Source organism: Vidua chalybeata, chromosome 1, assembly GCF_026979565.1.
Source record: "Vidua chalybeata isolate OUT-0048 chromosome 1, bVidCha1 merged haplotype, whole genome shotgun sequence".
Taxonomy (NCBI): domain Eukaryota; kingdom Metazoa; phylum Chordata; class Aves; order Passeriformes; family Viduidae; genus Vidua; species Vidua chalybeata.
The window spans coordinates 17252299-17271569 of NC_071530.1; the positions used below are offsets into that span (position 1 = coordinate 17252299).

The 19271-nt window shown below is 38.6% G+C and overlaps 2 protein-coding genes across 2 annotated transcripts; one reads left to right on the forward strand and one right to left on the reverse strand.

Moving 5' to 3' along the window:
• Nucleotides 1-2906: 2906 nt before the first annotated feature.
• On the reverse strand, nucleotides 2907-8151 carry THNSL1 (threonine synthase like 1). The gene is given in 3 exon segments (XM_053967391.1): nucleotides 2907-5841; nucleotides 5843-5872; nucleotides 7996-8151. Coding segments are annotated over 3 exon segments (2439 nt in total). The 3' UTR covers nucleotides 2907-3588.
• Nucleotides 8152-8155: 4 nt separating this feature from the next.
• ENKUR (enkurin, TRPC channel interacting protein) lies at nucleotides 8156-18656 on the forward strand. The gene is made up of 5 exons (XM_053967366.1): nucleotides 8156-8402; nucleotides 11868-12013; nucleotides 13187-13407; nucleotides 14813-14959; nucleotides 18276-18656. The coding sequence occupies exons 1-5, from the start codon at nucleotides 8329-8331 to the stop codon at nucleotides 18447-18449; spliced, it is 762 nt and encodes a 253-aa protein (XP_053823341.1). The 5' UTR covers nucleotides 8156-8328; the 3' UTR covers nucleotides 18450-18656.
• The last annotated feature ends 615 nt before the right edge of the window (nucleotides 18657-19271 follow it).

Below are 19271 nucleotides of genomic sequence, written 5' to 3' on the forward strand. Positions count from 1 at the left end.
CTGTCAACCTGGATTTTATTGATTGATACTGCAACATCCTGCTAGACAAATAGGAGCAAACTGTGTATACAGCAAACCTAAATGGCTTAAATACTGCTAACCAGCACAATATAGATTTGCTTTTCTGTACCACTGGCACACTACTTTGCCTTTAAGAAGTTAATAGAAAATAATGTATGACAGCATTCAGTGTGCATAGTGTCTGCACACTGAACACACAAAACCAAAAAAAGGGCACTTATGCCCAGTCTTTAATGCCTTTTGAATCTTTCATAATACTGACAGTGGGGAAAGAAAGGACCATAACAGTAGCACAAGATTTGCTGAACCACAGTATATTGCTGACACTAAGAAAATCTGGGCTAGGAAGAAAGGAGGATTGCTTCCTTCACTATCCTATGTACCCACAGCTAGCTATTATGAGCATGCTGGAAATTTTTTTCCCTTCCTTTGCTACAGGCCCTGCAGGACAGAAGATTGTACACCACAGCTACCAGAACACAGCATTAGCACCAGTTCACAAATACTGTGTACATCCCGGAACACAACACTACTGCAGCATTTTAAAATGTTCATTACTAGGATCCACAAGCAGATGTATTGCAGGAAAATAGTTTACTGAAGTTAAGAAAGTCCAAAAATTAATTGTTTTTGAAAATTAGTAAATATTATATTGTAAAAGCCTTTAGACATTCTGAGAAATGTATTAATATTGTATGTGCTCATTAATCACTGCCCTTAGACACTGTAAGTCCACATTAAAAGCCCTTACTTAAGTAGAAGTGCTCATTTTTTTGCTTATTTAGTTTATATCAACTCCTATAATGGCTCATCTGATAGGAAAGCAGCAACTAGAAATACAAACCATGCTTGGGTTACTGCCACGAACTATAAAATAATTTAGTCATGCCAAAATAAATCCCCTGCTAGTTTAGTTCTGACCAGTTTATCTAACACTGAGTTATCTCAGGGTAGGATGTTGGCTTCTAGTTTTATCTTGTTTAGAATCTCAGCTCTTCCCTTTCAGGTACTTTCTACAAAAACTAGCTCTTCTTTGAAGATGTTTCTATAAAGTATTGTAACAGTGTGTGACAAACTGCCCTGTGATGTAAACGGCATTAAGCCCCATGGAACCAAGTACTGCAGGATTTCCACTGAATCCTTATGCTGAAACCAAACCCTGTCCCAGTAATTCAATCCAGGCAGCTTGGTTTGTTTGGTTTTGGGTTTTTATTTTCAAGATTTAGAATTCTGGTTTTGCACGTCCAGAGAAAGCATTACATTTTTTCCACTTAGAATTACTGGAAGAATCAGATTGAAACATATAGAAATACAAGGTGGATGCTCACTTATCACTGATACAAGCAGTGCTTCTTTCTTGGCAATATGCTTATGCAACTTTTTCTTACAGGACTTAAATTTTTAAAAAATTACATAATCATGGTCTTTCCCAGGTCGTATTAGGAAAATGATGAAAATTCCCCTGCCCTGTGAGGATGCTGAATGAGTTAGATCTTTTCATACTACAGGAGGTTTAGTGGGCACTTCAGCACAGTTGTCCAATACTTCAGTGGTGGTTAGGAAGAGATTGGAGGCTCTCGCTTCACAAGGAGCCATATGGAGATGACGAGGGGGAAGTTGCACCAGGAGAATGCTCATTTTGGTATAAGAAAGAAATTTTTACAGTGAGAACACTCAGTCACTGGAACAATATCCCCAAGGATATGGAAGGGTCTCCATTGCTGGAAGTTTTTAAAACACACCATAGAGGGTGCTAGATAATCTCATCTAGGCTCTACTTGTCACAAAAGGTTGGCACAGATGATGTTTTCAGGTCACTTCCAACCTGGTCTGTTCACATTTCCATAAAAACAAAAAGTTATTTTTCAAAGTTACTGCAGAAATAGTGAATAAGGTTTGAGCAAAGAACTAGAAAGGTCCTAAAAAAGTATCTAAGAATGGGGGAATCTAGAAAGCTAGTGTGTCAAACCCATGTTCGCAGCTACACGTAATGATGCTGTATACATATTCACTGTGGCAAAGGCACATGGTGCTTGGGACTTTTACCTTATGCTGGAAGAAATTACAATTCTTTAAAAGAGTTTGCTAGATGGTTTGCTAGGTGGTGACTTGTTCACTTCTAGTACGGCAAAAAGTACAAGCAGGCACACAGAGGAAACTGTTGGATATAACAACAGTTCAAAGCCTCAAGTGAATCTTGACATGTAGGAAATGTTGCCTATTGAAGAGGCAAAAAAATGTTATAAATTACCAGATTATTTGAATCTTAGTGGGAAACACAACTTCCCATAGCTATATGTCCTTACATCTTAAGACTCTTAGCTCTTTAACTGCATGCCATTCAAACCTTTCAATACATCATTTTACCATTTCTCATAGTATGAAATGTAGTTTATGTCCTTGCAAAACATAGTCTTCAATTAGCAGAATACATTTGTCCATAACCACATGATCTCCTAGGACAATCCAGTCTAATTTTTCTTCAGGAAAAAAAAAAAAAAAACACCAAAGAGCCTGTCATTAGCAAAACCACACAGATGTATTTTGGGTTACATAATGAACACTTCTGATGCTATCACTCTGGAATTCATCCTTCAGTTTCCTTGATGAGATGCCAAGTAATTTGGGAAGCTTCTTTCTTACATTAATTCATGCAAAGTATGAATAGAATATAACATCAAGGAAATTAACTTAAGCAAAATATGAAAACATAAGTAATTAGAACAAGAAAAGCTGTACTATCTCAAAGATAAAACAAAAAATATAGGTAAATAAATGGTGAAGTCCAGTACCACTGTCAGATTCTTCTATAGTACTAAAAAAGGATTCTAAAGTTGAAAGTTCAAATAAAAACCATCTAAGAAAGAGACTACAAGACACTGGAGGAAGAGCCACACCTCAATATATTGAAAATATTGAAATAGGTATTCTATTTGACACAGGAAAATATTTGGAAAAAAAACTGTGTTAAAATGACTAGATTTTTTTACTTAAGACACTGGCAACACAATACATAAAAAACATTATACAAGAAGGTAATATATCACAAAATTCAATGGTTCAAGGATTAACAATACAAGGGTATTTTAATCTTTGTAGTGAAAACAACCCTCATTAGTAACATATGAACACCATTATATTATTATGTTTCAGTGCCCTAAGTGAAATGAGTTAAAGTTTAATTAAACACCCACTGACCAAAGGTTCACATCATTGTTGCAACAAAAACAGAGCTATTAGTTCCAGAAAGGTCAGACTTCATTATCTGTCTCCTTTTGTTGAGGATGCTTCAGGCTTGTGAAGGAGACAGCACCGCCAAGGAAAGCCAGCAGTGCTGGCATCTCTACTGTGTATGATTTGCAAAGCGGTATTCCAGTTTTTTACACTCTCAATTCACATCCTTTCACCGCCACTAGAAATCTCACACATGTTACTTACAAACACTGTTGAAAGCTTGACAACAGAATATAAAACTGTGAGATATGCTGTGAACTGATGAATGATGGCTTTAGTAAAGCATGCAGCTTGTTAAGAACGTATTGCAATTGTGGACATCGGATGCGTTGCTCAAAAAACTTTCATAAAATGATTTTGAATTAAGGTTTCTATATGGGACATCAGCGCACTCATATCAGCAGCACAGACCTGGTGATCCCCATTTCCTGTCTTTTTCAGGGTCTCCAATAGGCCCCAGTGGATTGGAGGCAGAGCGCTGTAAGAACTCAGCAAATGAAGCTGACTTAATGGATTCTGATTTATTTCTGCAATCCTCAAGGCCCTCAAGATAGCAGGTGCAAACTTAGAATAATGAGCTGTAGATGAAATAATAATTGGACAAGTTCTATCTTGTAATCGATCTGCAACTACTTTAGCAACAGCTGTGTGTGTATCCAAAATATATCCTGTAGTATTGTACACAGAGTGAATGGCAGCCAGACAGTCCTCATCAGAGCACCAGCCAGCCACTAAATCCTGCTGAAGCTTTCCAAGTAGATCTTTCTGCAGCTGGAAGTGGCCCTGATTTTCCAGCTGATTAAATAGTTGTGTCACCAGTTGTCCATCTTCATTACCAATCAGGTGTAAGTATCGCTCAAGATTGGAGGACTTCAAAATATCTACTGCTGGTGAAAAACTGGAAATTAATTTTCTTCCCCTCAAATCATAAACACCTGTTCTTATGAATTCAGTCAAAACATTGTTTTCATTGGAAGCACAAATACTTTTCCTAATGGGAATTCCCATCATTTTAGCATAGAAAGCAGCTAACATGTTGCCAAAGTTTCCCGTAGGAATGCAAATGTCTACCGGGCTTCCAAAAGAAATAATACCTTGATGAACGAGATCAAGGTATGCAGAGGCATGATAAGTTATCTGAGGAAGCAGTCGTGCCCAGTTTATGGAGTTTGCTGCAGCTAAAGCTGTTCCATATTCTACTGCAAGAAAGCCAGTAAAATCAGAATTAGTAAAGATTTGCTTTATAGCTGTCTGGCAAAAATCAAAATCTGATTTGACACCCACTGACCAAGCATTTTCCTTCTGACAGCCAATCATTTGTGATTTTTGAATTGGGCTTACTCCATCCTCAGGAAAAAAATTCACCAGAGCAATTCTCTGTTTATCAGTGTCATGGAGACGACTAAAGCCATCCAGAACAGCACTCCCTGTGTCACCAGAAGTAGCTACCAGAATCAAGTAATTGCAGCTTCTGGGAATGCAGTAGGCAAACAAATGTGGCATCAACTGTAATGCAAAATCTTTAAATGATGCTGTTGGTCCATGAAATAACTCAAGAAGGAACTGATTGCCTGCCAGATGCCTAACTGGGGCAACTTTAGAACAGCTAAAGTTTTCTCCATAAGCAGTTTCAATAATTTCTGCCAGCTTAGAAGCAGGAATATCAGCAGGATGTATGCATTTTTCTAGTATCACCTGGGCTCTTTCAATGTAAGTTGCTTCTATCAGACCTTGCCATTCTTCAGCAGTGAATTTTGGAAGTCCTCTCTCAGGAACAAAGAGTCCTCCATCAAGGGCTAAGCCCTGAATAACAACATCACTGAAATGCAATTTGTGAGAGTCTTCTTCTCTACTTCTTCCAGTCCTACTAGACCTCGTTGAAATGAAAGTTTCCAGTTCTGAGTCTTGGTATCTCTTCACAGCATCAAGTACCTTTTCTGCTACAACCTCTGCTGCGACATCCCGTCCACAAAGAACACGGATGTCAAACCATCTTTTGTAGAACTGCTTCCTGAACTGAAGTACGTCTTTGAGAGAAATACCAGGAGACAGGCCCACAATACGATCCATTTGCTTTGATTTCAGCCTGCTCATAATGACTGTTGTGGGCACATCCAGATACACAACTATTCCATTTTTCTTTATGTGCTGCATGCCAGCAGCATGCATTGGATTGGACCCACTAAGGGAAATTACACTTCCAGATGCTGAGAAGTTCAACAGGGCTTTTCCTTCTTCCTCTAAAAACTCCTCATAACCGACATCCTGCAGTTTTTCTGACACACTCATATTCCAGGTTGTTTCAAGGACATCATCATCTATGTCTATGACAGGGCAATCCAGTTTCTGGCCCACTATTCTCCCAGTCGTTGTTTTCCCAGCACCTGGAGGTCCCATTAGGATAATATTTTTCTTTCCAAGAAGAGAATGACTTGAGAACCATGACTTCCATATCTGTGCAAATGCAACAGGTCTTGAAAGCATCAGTTTTAAACACATGCTAGAAAGATTGTTTTGGGTTATTAGTCTTAAAGGCTGATATTGAAAGATGTGAAACATCTTCTGATGAGTTATTGTGGGTTTTTTTTCCACGACAACTTGACAATCCACTTAATTGCTTCAGAAAGAAAACAAAAAAACAAACAGTAACTAGTCCTTCAGCAAATATCTAAGAAAAAGCCCTCAAAGATATAAAATTCAGAACAAGACTTCAAATATAAATCCAGCTATAACCTCATCAGTGCCAATTAGGTATTTTTCAGAGTAAGACTCATTCCCCTCTCTTGCATAGTTCCAGCTTGTTTCCACTGACAAATCCAACTTCAAAAAGTCCATGTCCTCAAGGTAAAAAAAGACACCCAAGCCTAACACTATAATACTGTTTGCAAATAAAATTGCTTATAGGAATGAAAAAAAAATTCATTTTTCATCTAGAAGACTTGCTTTTAACTACACATTTATAAGTAACAATTAACTTGAGTACCTGCTTGTAATCAAAATGTTAACAAAATACGCATTTGTCCCACCTCCCAAGAAAACTTTGGTTTTTTTTAATTCTTTCTTTCTAAATAAAAGCAAATGCAAGACCCACTTAAATACAGAGATAACTCACAGTCTTATGCAACAGCAAGGCTGGATGAGTTGCATTCAAATATCTTCTGAAGGGATGGAAACCAAGCAAGGCATTTTTGAAGAACTCCTCTATTGGAATTGTACTGAATGTAATTTGGGGATAGAGAGAGGAGGAGACAGACAGACAGAGAGAAATCATGAGGACTCTCTAACAAAAAAAGTAACTAAGAAGCATGGGTTTCCAAAAAAGTAAGAAACTCCCAACATTGTGCTTTGTTTACTTAGAGAAATAAACACCAATATCAGCACTAATTGGAGCACGATTTGTCTGCGATGTTTAGAGCAAAAGGGGAAAGACTCTCAAAATCTCCTTAAAACTGCAAGGGGGGCAGGGGGAAGAGCATTTGCTCACATCTATGCAAAGTTGAGCTTGCAAACAGTAAATCTCTGTGTTTGCACAAAGTGCTGTGATCTGGAGGATATACTGTAATTACAAGGCATAGATCAGAGTAAAGATGGGCATATAATGCTATCCAGGTTTTTTTCTTCAATCCTTGTAAAGTATAAGGGGATCATCCTGTGTAGATGCAATATAAGGGTTTTATAAATCTTTAATACAAAAAGTTTTAGAAACCTTTATAAATCCTTAATAGAAGGAAAAACAAACTGCAAAGAGTATTTGTAATATCCACTATTGCTCTATTGCTCTAAAAGTGTACTGCAATAGTAAGCACTCTAGTGCATATATAAATACGTATATTTTCCTTTTAGGGACAGAAAGAGATCTTCATATTAAAACTGCATTACGTAAAAAAGTTATATTCAGGAGTAAATAAACCCCAAACCAGTATATTTTAGTATATTTTATTTCTTGAACGTAAGAATCACTTCAAGCATTGTGTGTGTGAACGAAGGCAGTGAAAACCGCACCACGCACAGAGTCCTGCCTGCCATGTCCTGCTCCACTATAGGTTAACTTGGAGCTGCAGTCAGTTGGTGTGCATTACTTAGATAATGGGTGCAACATCTGGGCTGCCTTATGAATTTAGGTATTGTTTAAAATCAACTTGAGTTTTGCACTCACCCACATAAAGTACATGTACATAGAAGGCCGCAAACACTGAAAACAACCCGTTTCTTTGAAATTATTTTTTGTCCACTGGCAAAACTTCAACAGTAGAAACAGTCAAATGATCCACCCACCCCACTTTAGATACAAACTTCACGCCAAAAGGGTGGGGTTGTTGCAGCAGAGCTTACACCCATACCTCCAGTAACATTTTGCTTTGGCTATTCAGCTCGACATGGACAGCACCTATGTATCTTTAGCCGCGACCCACAACGTTAACCACTGCCGGTGACAGGCGCTCTAGTGAAAAGTGGGCCTTGTTACTTGGACAGACACGAGACCAGCCCCCGCACCAAGCTTCGGCAGCGGCTCCCTGAAGGAGTCAAAGTGCGGATGGGAGGAGGGCGGGAGCCGGACGGACCGCACCCAGCCGGCCAGTAGTGCCCCGGGCTGCGGGCTGCCACGTCCGCTCGCCCTGCCCTGCCCTGCCCTGCCCTGCCCTGCCCTGTCCCGTTCCGTTCCGTTCCGTTCCGTCCCCCTGGTCCCGGCTGGCTTCCACCCCCGCCCCCCGGCGCCCTCAGCGCGGCGCGCGCACGTACCGGCGGGGGCGGGGGCCGCTGCAACAGGTACCGCGCACGCGCAGTCCAACGCGCCCCGCCTTCCTCCGCGCCGCGCGATACCGGCGGCAGCTGCGCCTGCGCGGCCGTTCCGCGCCTGACGCTGGAGCAGGTGGCAGCGGAGGCCCCGCCCCTCATGGCGCCGTTCCCCGGGCGGTTTCCCCGGTAACTGACAACAGCCGCCGGCCCCGCCCCGAGCCCCTCGGCCAGGCGGCGCTTCCCCGGTCCGAACCCCCCAGCGGCGTGGGTACCCCGCGTCCAGAGCCCCACGAGCAGGCGAGCGCTTCCCTGTGCCCGGACTCTCGCGGCGGCAGCATGGCCACGCAGAGTGCCCAGGAGGGCGCCTGTGACCCCCCGCCCCGGCCGAAGCAGCCCGGCAAAGCTGACGGGTATGTGGGAGTGACGGAGCTGCTTGCAGGCAAGGGTGGCTGGTTCTGGCAAGGCATTGCATCTAACGGGTAACGGGTAACGGGTTTTAAGACCCCCCTAAGAAACTAGTTTCTGCATAGTTACTCCTCCTCCTAACGAGTCACTAACATCAGGAAGGACATTGAGGTGCTGGAGTGAGTCCAGAGAAGGGCAGCGAACCTGTTGAAGGGTCTGGGGCACAAGTACGATGAGGAGCAGCTGAGGGAGCTGGAGGAGTTTAGCCTGGAGAAGAGGAGCCTCAGGGGTGATTTTATTGCTCTCTACAACTGCCTGAAAGGAGGGTGCAGCCAGGTGGGGATTGGTCTTTTTTCCTAGGCAGTTAACGACTGGACAAGAGGACGTGGCCACAGCTGTACCAGGGCAGGTTTAGATTGGACATTAGGAAGAGATTCTTCACAAGAATGGCTGATTAGGTACTGGAGTGGCCTGCCTGGGAAGGTGGTGGAATTCCTGCCCCTGGAGGTGTTTAAGGAAATACTGGATGCGGTGCTCAGTCTAGTTGACAAGATGGTGTTGGACTTGATAATTCGGAAGTTTTGTTCAGCCTAATTGATTCTGTGATTCTGTGATCTGAGGGTTTACAATCTGCTCCAAGAAGTGATGATTAAATTTGGTGTCTTCAGTGATATCTTGTTAATAATTTACAAAGCACTTCTGTGCACAGGAATTACATGACATCTTTGTTATTTGCACTTAGAACAGCTCAGTGAGCAACTGAAAAGGTGGGCTTTCCAGTTTCCATACTTTCCATGTTTCAGGTGTATCCTCTGACATTGTTTCTTTTGTTTCCCTTTCTTACCTCTTGCCTTAAAAATATAAGAAAAGGCCTTTTGCCAAGAGTTATGCAGACGTGTTGTTTTTTTCAAGTCCCTATTTGTATAAAAGGCTATTACACTTAGCATCTTTAATGAAAGGGTAGGTCGTAACTCAATAGCTTTAAAACAAGTAGATGTATCAGTGACACTCATTAGAACAAAGATAGTTATCCCGTTTCAGGTAAAAGGATTCAGACTTGTGAGATTCTTAGTTCTGAGTCTTTCCCATGTAAAAAAAGATCTTTAAGTTTTGTTTGTTTTCATTGTGAATGGATATAGTTTTGGACAGATACTTTTGAAGACAGAGGAAGGTGAAAGGACAATATGGTGAGGCGTGCACACTAAATCCATTCCTGACTTAGTACCATTCAGAGATTTGGATACTCCATGACCATTAGGTTCAGTTTAGGCAATGGATTCCTTGGCTTAGATGTAATCTGACTAAATCCCCTTCTGATCTCGTTGACTTCTGTTGTCACCACACTTGCAGCTTAGGTTCACAATGTGACAAATATTCAGGTGGTAACAGGATTATTGAACCTATTTAACAGCGTGATTTGACCAGTTTTAACTAATGCATACAAAATCTACTTTGTTGTATGTTTTTTTTTTTTTCCAAATGAAATCATATATATTTCACTCTCAATTGACTGGTACTGCTCATGAAACCACAGCAAACATCCTCATTTTCCCCAATTTTGATATCCCAAGTTGACACCTAAGGAATAGGTGTCATCTTCGGTCTTCTTACAGATGTATTGTCTCTTTTTCCCTTGCTAAATGATGAACAGATTAGATTCTGATGTTGGTCATAACCATGTTTTCTTCCTTGCAACCCTCTCTAACCCTGTGATATTGAGCCACTTTCTTGGTCTGGAAAGTCACTGAAAAGATAACAGATCCCCCATTATTTGTCCAAAGGAATCTCTATAGCTGTCTACAAATGATGTCTTCACCTCATGCCAGTATGTAAGAAACTCAGTGTCTTCTCAAACATTTTCTCATTCCAAGACTGTGAACCCCACTAGGTCAAAATTTGCATAAACCCAGTGCCTTTCTCTCCCATGTGCTCATGATGCCACTTCTAGAAAATGGTGAGGAATACTATTATTTATCAGTTTGGTGAGTTTGTGCAATGTCTATTGCTGTTTGCCATGAATTTAACAGAAAAAAAAATAAAACCTCGTTCCTTATAATTAGAAGTATTTCAGGAAGTATATATGATCTTATGCAGATAATCCTCTCTCTGATTTTGGAGACCAAATCTCCAAAAGACAAAATAAATCCACAGTTTTAAGGAAGTCCTCTGACATGTTCTAATGTTAGGATCAAGTACAAATACATTTATTGGACTTATTGGATTTATTTGCAGCTCACAGGCAAGAGCTTTTATCAGTGTTGCTACTGTCATACACATTCAGTGGCCCAGGATTCCATGGTTTCTTTCTTCCTATTTCAGTATTTCCATAGAATGGGTTGCACTATATGTAATATTTTTTGTTCTTCTTTTTTATCTTTATTTGAAAACATAAGCACGTTTTTTTCTGTAAAAGAAGCAGAGTTTTTCATAAGCTTTTGTCTACCATAAATTAATATGACATGTTTTCTAAAGATGGGCAGATTATAAAATACAGTGAAGGAGCCTTCGTTTCAGGAGCAGGGAGTTCTGCTTCCTCAGGCAGACATCTGTGACAGCTCAACCCTTCAGATAGAGGCAAGATGTTGCCAATCAGCTAATGATCAGCATTTGGCTTCTTTTGGAGATTTTGATTAAAGCAGAAGTTATTGTGCCATATGCAACATTAGACCAAAACAGCAGTGTGTGCGTACCATGTTCATACAGCTTTTCATGTCTGAGCCCTTACTGATTTTCACATCAGCTGCTTCAGTGCCAAACCCACCACTGACTACCATTGTTCAGGATCACAGCTCCTGTCTGTGTAACATAAGGAATCTGCAGTGTGCTGTGCTATTTCAGAGCAGTCACCCATCTCATCTCTCATAAGAGTCTGTAACAGATGGTTCAACTGGAACATTGAGGCAGTGATACAATGGACAGTAATAAGAAAAACTGATGATCAAGGACATCCTGTACAATTCTTGACTACATTTGACATCTTTTCTCGAGCATAAATCATAGAATCATAGATAATGCTGAGTTGGAAGGGGGCCGTCAGGATCTTTGAGTCCCACTCCTGGCCTTGCACAGGACACCCCAAGAATCACACCATGTACCATAAGGAATTCATGCAAGCAATACTCAAGTTTATTTCCAAAATTTAGGTTTTGTTGGATTTCAGAATATCTGTGTTCAGCATATATATTTGGTATTTATTTCCCCAAGTCTGATAATCGTGACCTCAGAGGCACAAGAGCAGAAGAAAGAAGCAAGCTAACTTCAGAACCAGAAAGCTCATTTGTCAATGCACTACTAGGTTTAGCCTTAGCATGGAGGCTGTGTGAATGACGGTCTTTATTTGGGAGAGAGTACAAAACAAAAGAGATTAGGCTTTTGCCATGAGCTACTACAAAAAAGTGTATTCTTTGAAGAACTATTTTGAATATTTTTCTGACCCTTAACTTCTTTATGGATATTTTTTAACCTCTAAGGTATATATCCAAACTTAGAGAACTTGTGAAACATGAAGCAGAGAAAAATAAATCTCAGTGGAAAACTATGGGGCCAGCAAAAGTTGCAGTGCCATCTCCAAATGATTTTCTGCAGAAACGTTCCAAGGAGCCCAAGCTAGCACCAAGTAAGTGTAGACAGAAAATATATGCAGTGTAATGTATATTTTAGAGCAGAGAGTTACATCTTCATGTCCTACAGTACTACGTTATGGCCAGCTATCAGGTTGTAAAAACAGAAGTACTGGTTTGTGGGGTCAGTGTCAGGACCCCTATTGTTTTTGGAATCAGTATCAGTATTGTTGTGGGGTCAGTATCAGGACCTGGCTGTTGTAGGAATGAGCTTTGTCACTTGTGACATTACACTTATTTACTGCCAAAGAAGAACATGAACTCAGACAACGTGGATCAAATCATTATTTCTGGTAATGATAATGAATTAGAGTTATGTCTAGTGGGAAATATGATGGGAAATAATTATTATTAATTGCTTACTATAAGTGAGACTACTCAGGATACTACTGAATTTCTGTTGGTACCTTGGAGAAAAGATTACACTAAAATGGAAGAGATTCTATATTCTCTAGAGAAAGGATTATGAGAAGTTGTTTACAATGATTATGGAGCAGCAAGAGCAGGGCTATTCCCTAAGGAGAGATGAGTCAGACATTGAGGGCAACCACAATGCAGTCTGGGCAAAGACCTCACCAAGAGAGTGCAGTCCCACCATGTCAGGCAGGCCAGCAGAGTGGGGTGGTGAGGAAAGTCTGTCCTGTCAGTGTCCCACTGACCATTAGGCAAAATCAGGTTACAGGCCAGGTCCCTCCACTGATTCCATATCGCTCTTCAGGAGCAGGACTAGGGGCAGATGTGGCTGAGATAGCTTATCCAGGTATTGACAGGTGAAATGGGGTTCCTGAGCCCAAGGAAGCGGGGTGGATGCCCCAGATAAGACTGAACAGGACCATTATTGCCCAAGGGCTCTGACAACAAGCACCTCTACTAAAAGTAGTTATAATTACATTTGAAAAAAGTCCTGTACTACTGCAGTTAAGAGAAAATGAGTGACAAATAAGGAAAACCCATCTGAAACACCATAGTATTTCCTAGGTTATGAAACTTCTATTAGGCCAAACAAACATACCTCACAGTTCATTGACAGGCAGTTCTTCCATTGTAGATACTGTTGTGTTCTATTTTTATGTAATTCTGTACACTTTCCCTTTTGAAAAGTGTAATAATATGAAATTGCAAATCTCTTCAAATTTATTGCTGAGAATGTTTACATGCTCTTTTCACAGAAAAAAAAGAAGAGGATGGTAAAAAATTGCTTCCATTATCAGTGCCACCCAGGACATACCACCCAGTTACTCGCATTAAAAAGAATTTTATAAATAAAAATGCAGTTGCTGTTATAACGGGAGAGCCTAAAAAGCCTCGACATTTTTGTGTTGATACAAGACAGGGAGATAAATATCTCCTTGAACCTTCAGGACTTTTTCCAAAATACATTAAAAAAAAGGTAGGTTTTATTAAATTATATTTGAAACACTATTCGTAATGCCTGTTTTAGTTTGAATATTGCATAGATACCATGGCTGTTCGTGTTAGACCTCTTGAATTCATCAAAAAGAAATCACTGGCACTAGATTTGTGCCTTGCCTTTGCTCTGTTTTCATTTGTCTTTCATTTGCTGTCAGTCAAAAAATTTGCAGAATGATTGTTTAAAGCAATGGCATATGTCTTGCATTGGGAACCCAGGGAGTGCTTAATGGGGAGACATGGAATTCTGTGATGAATGAATATTTGCTGCTTAGAAAAGACAGGCAGGGAAGAAGAGGAGGCTTTCCCTTTGAATTGAGCTGTTCAAATAGATGGAGTTCTTCTATGAAATTGGCAACAGGCTGGTTGAGTCTGTGGGTCAGAATCAGAGTAAAGGCCAGCGACTGTCAAAAGTGTGTTTGTTATGGAGCACCCAATAAGGTGAGGAGATGGATGAAAATTTCTTTAAGCAACTTGAGGAAATCTTCAGACCATGATGCAGCTTCTTATGGAAGACTTCACTCTCCTTGAAAGCTGCTGAAAGGATAACACAATGGCATGAAAACAATCAAAAAAGTTTCCTGAAGCATGTCAGCAATTTCTTTCTTCATAGATCATGGATGAGCCAATCAATGGTCGTGCTCTTCTGGTTCTGCTACTTACAAACCAGGAAGAATTGCTCAGGGGTGTGATAATCAGTTGTAGTCTGGGTGGCACAGACCATGTAGCAGTTGCAGACCTCCTCCTGTTCAGGGAGCCAGGTGGTAGTGTACTGACTGCTCAGGAGAGCAAACAGCACCTTATTGAGGGTAACTGGTAAGTAGGACCCCATGTGGGACAGCTCTGGAAAGCAAAGACCTTGGGAGAGCTGACATGCTTTTAAGGACAACCTCCTCTGTGCACAAAGCAGTTCATCCCCTACCCAGGAAAATAAGATCTATCAAGAGTCTGGCTTATCTAAACATGTAACCCATGACAGAGCAATGTTCAGCAAAAATCAGGATGCAGGAAGACCTTTCAAAGACATTCTCTAAGGAATCAGAATCATAGAAGCTGACACGGTATAAAAAGTTAAAAGCTCACTGTCATGAGCAGGTTTCAAACTCCTTGCTCAGCCATCAGTTCTTATAAGTAGACATTTTGGTTTATGGATTCTGTTGTCTTCTAAGGTTGTGAAAATAAATTGAAGGGAATTGTTTATATGTTTTTCTCAGGGTAAAAAGATAATAATGTTTGACACATTTAAGAACATGGTGATTTAGGATTTTAGTGCTCAGTAGCACAAATTGTCATTTCAAGCTATTTTTGCAAATGGATGGATGACAGATATCTCTTTTTTTCCTTCTTAAGACCACATATAAGGAACTTCTTCCTTCTCCTTACAGAATTATGGTGTTTTACCAAAATACGTGACACGGAGAAATGAAGAAATTAAGAGAGAAGAGGAAGAATATCAGGCCAGTGTTTTGGAGCAACTCAAGAAGAAAGCCATGAAAGCTCTATCTGAAGAAGAAAGGACAAATGTTCTGAAGGTGCATATTTTGATTTAGTGTAATTAGTATCATGTCCAAAAGATTAAATACGGTAATGTAAGTCCATATAAATAATAAAAGTATACTTTTTTTGTTTTTTAAGTGAAACGAATTAGTTGGCTACTTTTTCACTAGATGGAGCTGTAGAACAGTTGCATACAACTGAAAGGAACTGCTGTAGCTACAATTTTAATAGTTTTAAATTCTGTTTGGTTCTTATCCACCCTAACAACTTAAAATTTCAGTGAAACTTCAAAGAGCAGAAAATCACCAATAGGGATTTAGTGACACTTATTAATGGAGAAATACAATTTTTTTCCTAATGCAGAATATTGCTCCTTTTATTGGCAGTTTCTATCTTCACATTGTGACCTCACTGATTAAAGCATAATGACTTGCTTTAAAATGTGGCAAAAAAAGAAAACAGAATTAAATTGCGATATAGTCATAGAACTATGACTGAAAATTTTGTATTTTGTCAAGTTGTTCTGTATACTGTCTTTCATACAGTTTTTATTGCACAAGACTTTTTAAAGATAATTAATACCATAAAAGAAGTAGAGCATAAAGAAGATATCTTAAAAGTATATCCTACCCTAGAACTGGAATTTTTCTTGACCGCTTTTTAGACAAATTTCCTATGAAAACCAAGCTTATATTACTGTGATATCTGTATATCAGTCTGTCCCTTAATAACTTGATCTTAGCATCCACCTGAAACAAATTAATAGATAGACGGACAGCTCAAAGATGCAGAATGCCCACAAAAAAAATCTAGAGAGAAAACAGTGTCTAACTCACTTGCCTGAAAGATGAACTGGTTAATTGGCAAGGTCTGAAATGTCCAGCACAATGGTCTTTTGAATATATAACAAGCAGTGGAAGGAGTATGGGAGAGAGGTGAGGGTATTGCACTGACAGCAATATAAAGAACAAAACAGCATGCTGTTTTGAAGAAAATTGAGATGTTTTTATGGTGGGAAAGGCATGGGACAAGCTGATGGTCCAACAAGTTAATTATGCAGCAAAAATATGGGCAAAAAAAGGCATGTGAGTTCAGCTGCTCAGCATTCTGCATTTAGTTTGATTAAAATTATGTCCTATATTTTTCAAATACAGGAATGCACTGGAATTTTTTTTTTAACTTTTCAGATTTTTTTAACTCAGTATTTATTTTATTTTATTTTAATTTTTTGTTTCAAAACCATTTGCACTTCCATGGGTATACTTATGCAGTTATATTGTCAGGAGGAATTAGTGTCCCCAGGGTATGTGGCTTCTACCCAGTGCTCAGCTGTAGACATATGGGAATTTCTGTCCTTTAAAATAATTGACATTGCTAGTGAACACATGTGCACAATCTGATTTGAAAGAATACGTGGCAATAGATGCCTGAAACCAAAATCAAGCCTCATGACCTGACAAAAATAAAGGGAAGTAATTTGTGCCAACATTTTTTGAACTCTTCATTGTGCTTACGTTGATTGGGGTTTTATGAGAATAAAAGAGAATGTTGATAAATGCAGTACATATTTCTCACTGAATTCGATATATAGAGTTGGATATTCAGTTTGTGATCTAGCTGTAGGAATAGTGGTCAGCATATTACAGTGTTGGAGGAGCTGTGAAGGAGATTTTTATAGATTCATGGTTAGCTTTTGATCTCTCCACTTTGTAGGGATAGAGCAAATTTGATGAATGTATGCTCTAATGTTTTAAAATTCACTGTTTTCAATTATTTCCAAGTCAATTGTTGCTAATGTACACAAATAAGAATTATTTAAAGAATCTAAGAACTACTCTTCTATGAAAGTTTTTGAAAAGATGAGATTTCTTTTTATGCCTATATATTTGTAAACTGTGCCCAATGCCTGGTAGACTATGAACCTTATCAAAGTACTTTACAGCCTTGGATAGCAAAGACAGTAGATAAATATCCTTGTTGCTCTAAGTTTCACATGTAGCAGTAAAGTTTTTAAGCTTATGTAGATATTTGTATATGAAGATTGTTGTAATGACCTTTATGAACAACACTTAGATGCTTAATATGAATATGCAAAAAGCATGAATTGCTATGAAATAAATACACTGGTTTGAATTGTTAAAATATTAGTTCATAATAAAGGTTACATTTTTCTTAGTGTTGGCAGGAGAGTTCATTTTTTTTCTGTAAATCAATTTATACAGTCAACAAAAGACAAGTTTTTAAGCACAAGAGCCCTTGAGTTCTGAAATAGAAATACCAGTCTTCAAAGCTAAATATGTATAAAAATAAAACCTCTAAATTTAACTTCAGTATGTTCATCAGTTAGCCAGACTGTGAGAAAAGTGTTTAATAATAATGGAGGGCATGAGGTTGGAAATTACAGTGTGCCATAAAATCAGTGTGCCAATTGAATCCAGTTTTAGTTATGGAGAAGAGCTGAAAGCTTTGGTTCCCAAGACAGTAACTTCACTTCTTTATTTTTGAAGATACTTTGTGATATCCTCTAAGCTGACACAACTGAGAGCCATAAACATTTTGGAGAACTGTTTTCTCACCGATAGGCGTGTTATTTACTGATTGTTGCTTCAGTTCCTTGTTAGTTGTGATTATTAAGTTCACCCAAATCCTCACATACATGTGGATAGAATTTATAGATTTTGAGGAGAGAAAGTAAGAGCAATAGTTGGGGTAAATGTAAGAAGGATATAAAGACAAGATGTACATTTTTTTTCCTACCACTGTCTGGTTTCTTTTAGTGTATATTGGTGGATAAATGTGTTGTCTCTGGTGTCGATTTAACAGGTTTATTTAATCTCAAGGTTTTATATATGGAGGATATGGTTTGCTTTATCTAGAAAGGTAATTCTTTTACTGAAATTATTGTTGATAGGGTCAGTGACAGTTAGGGTTTTTAGTCCAGATGATAAATAAATTGCCCATAGTTGTTACTGTAAATGTAGATTGGAGGGGGAATGCAATTATTTAGTATTTTTTCAAAGCAGTTTATAGAAGTTCAATCAGTTTGGAATCAGTTTGGTGACCATGGTCTGAACAAAGTCTCGATTACAGAAAATTAAGCTGGTGGTGAGATGGCCTGAAACTTTGCTGAATTTTGCTGAATATGGCTGGAGTTCCAAGTATCATAACTCTTAAGAATTTAATTAATTTGGTCCAATTAAGACCAAATAATAATATTATTCATGTACTTATCTATTATTTTTACATTGCAGTGACACTTAGCAAATGTAACATAAGTAAAAAATCAAGTAGTTTATGTACATATTGTTCTTACTTTTTCTCATATATTTCCTTTTCATGTAATGGCACCAGGCACTGAAAAAGAAATGGGAGGAAATAAATCATGCATATCAGGGTCTTCCAATACTAACAGACACTATGTACAAGAAGATGCATAAAGAAGAGCTGGAATTAAAGCTGCAACAACTGGAGCATGACATAGCAGCAATTGAGAAGCATAAAACTGTCTACATTGCAAATGTGTAAGGCTTGTTGTTCAGATACTGCCTCTTTTCTCCTTTTTCTCTGTTCCTGCATCTCCAAGAAGTGCCTCTTTAAATTCTCAGAAGATGCTACTGTCAACTATTTAGAAGGAAATACTCAACTAAGTATGTAGCTTCTTAGAAAAGCTGTTACATATAACTGTCAGCTGTACAATTCCCAAAACATTTTGAAATAAAATGCTTAACTAAACTTTGAGTTAAAAAATGAATTTAATTTATTATTATTTGTAATTTTTATTAACTACTAAGATTTCTATAAACATCATACAGAAAGCATATAAAACACTGTTTCATATTTTTGGAGTACATCTTTCCTTGCCTAGCCAAAACAAAGGGAAATAATTGGCTGCTGAAGACAGCTTGGTAAATATAACTTCAGGATGGAATGGGTTCTGGATTATATATTAAAGAGATGTTGTGCTTTACTTAAAAGCTTGAGTGTTTGTATTTCTAAACAGCTTGGCTTCTGCATGACATTGTGTGTACTCATTTTTTGTTACCAGAACCAATTTTTATTATGGAAACCTCTAATAATACAGACTTCACACAATACAGATACCACATGTGTTTTTATAAGTACATAATTCTGTAATACTGTAGTAAATCTACAGTTAAATTAGAAAAATGTGTTTTGACTGGAATTATGTGTGTACTGTTAGAATGAAAGCATCTGAATTAAGACTTAGACAAAAATTAATCAGCACACTCTATTGCAGTTGTTTGCATAGAAGGAAAAAATGTTTTTTTTTCCTGCTGCTTAACCTTTGCTTCATAGAATTGTAGGTATTGTTTAGATTAGAAAAGT

Coding starts and splice junctions, on each gene's coding strand:
- ENKUR (XM_053967366.1), top strand. CDS start 8,329: ATGGCCACGCAGAGTGCCCAGGAGGGCGCCTGTGACCCCCCGCCCCGG. Junction 8,403..11,867: donor CAGCCCGGCAAAGCTGACGG/GTATGTGGGAGT, acceptor TTAACCTCTAAG/GTATATATCCAAACTTAGAG. Junction 14,960..18,275: donor AAAGGACAAATGTTCTGAAG/GTGCATATTTTG, acceptor TAATGGCACCAG/GCACTGAAAAAGAAATGGGA.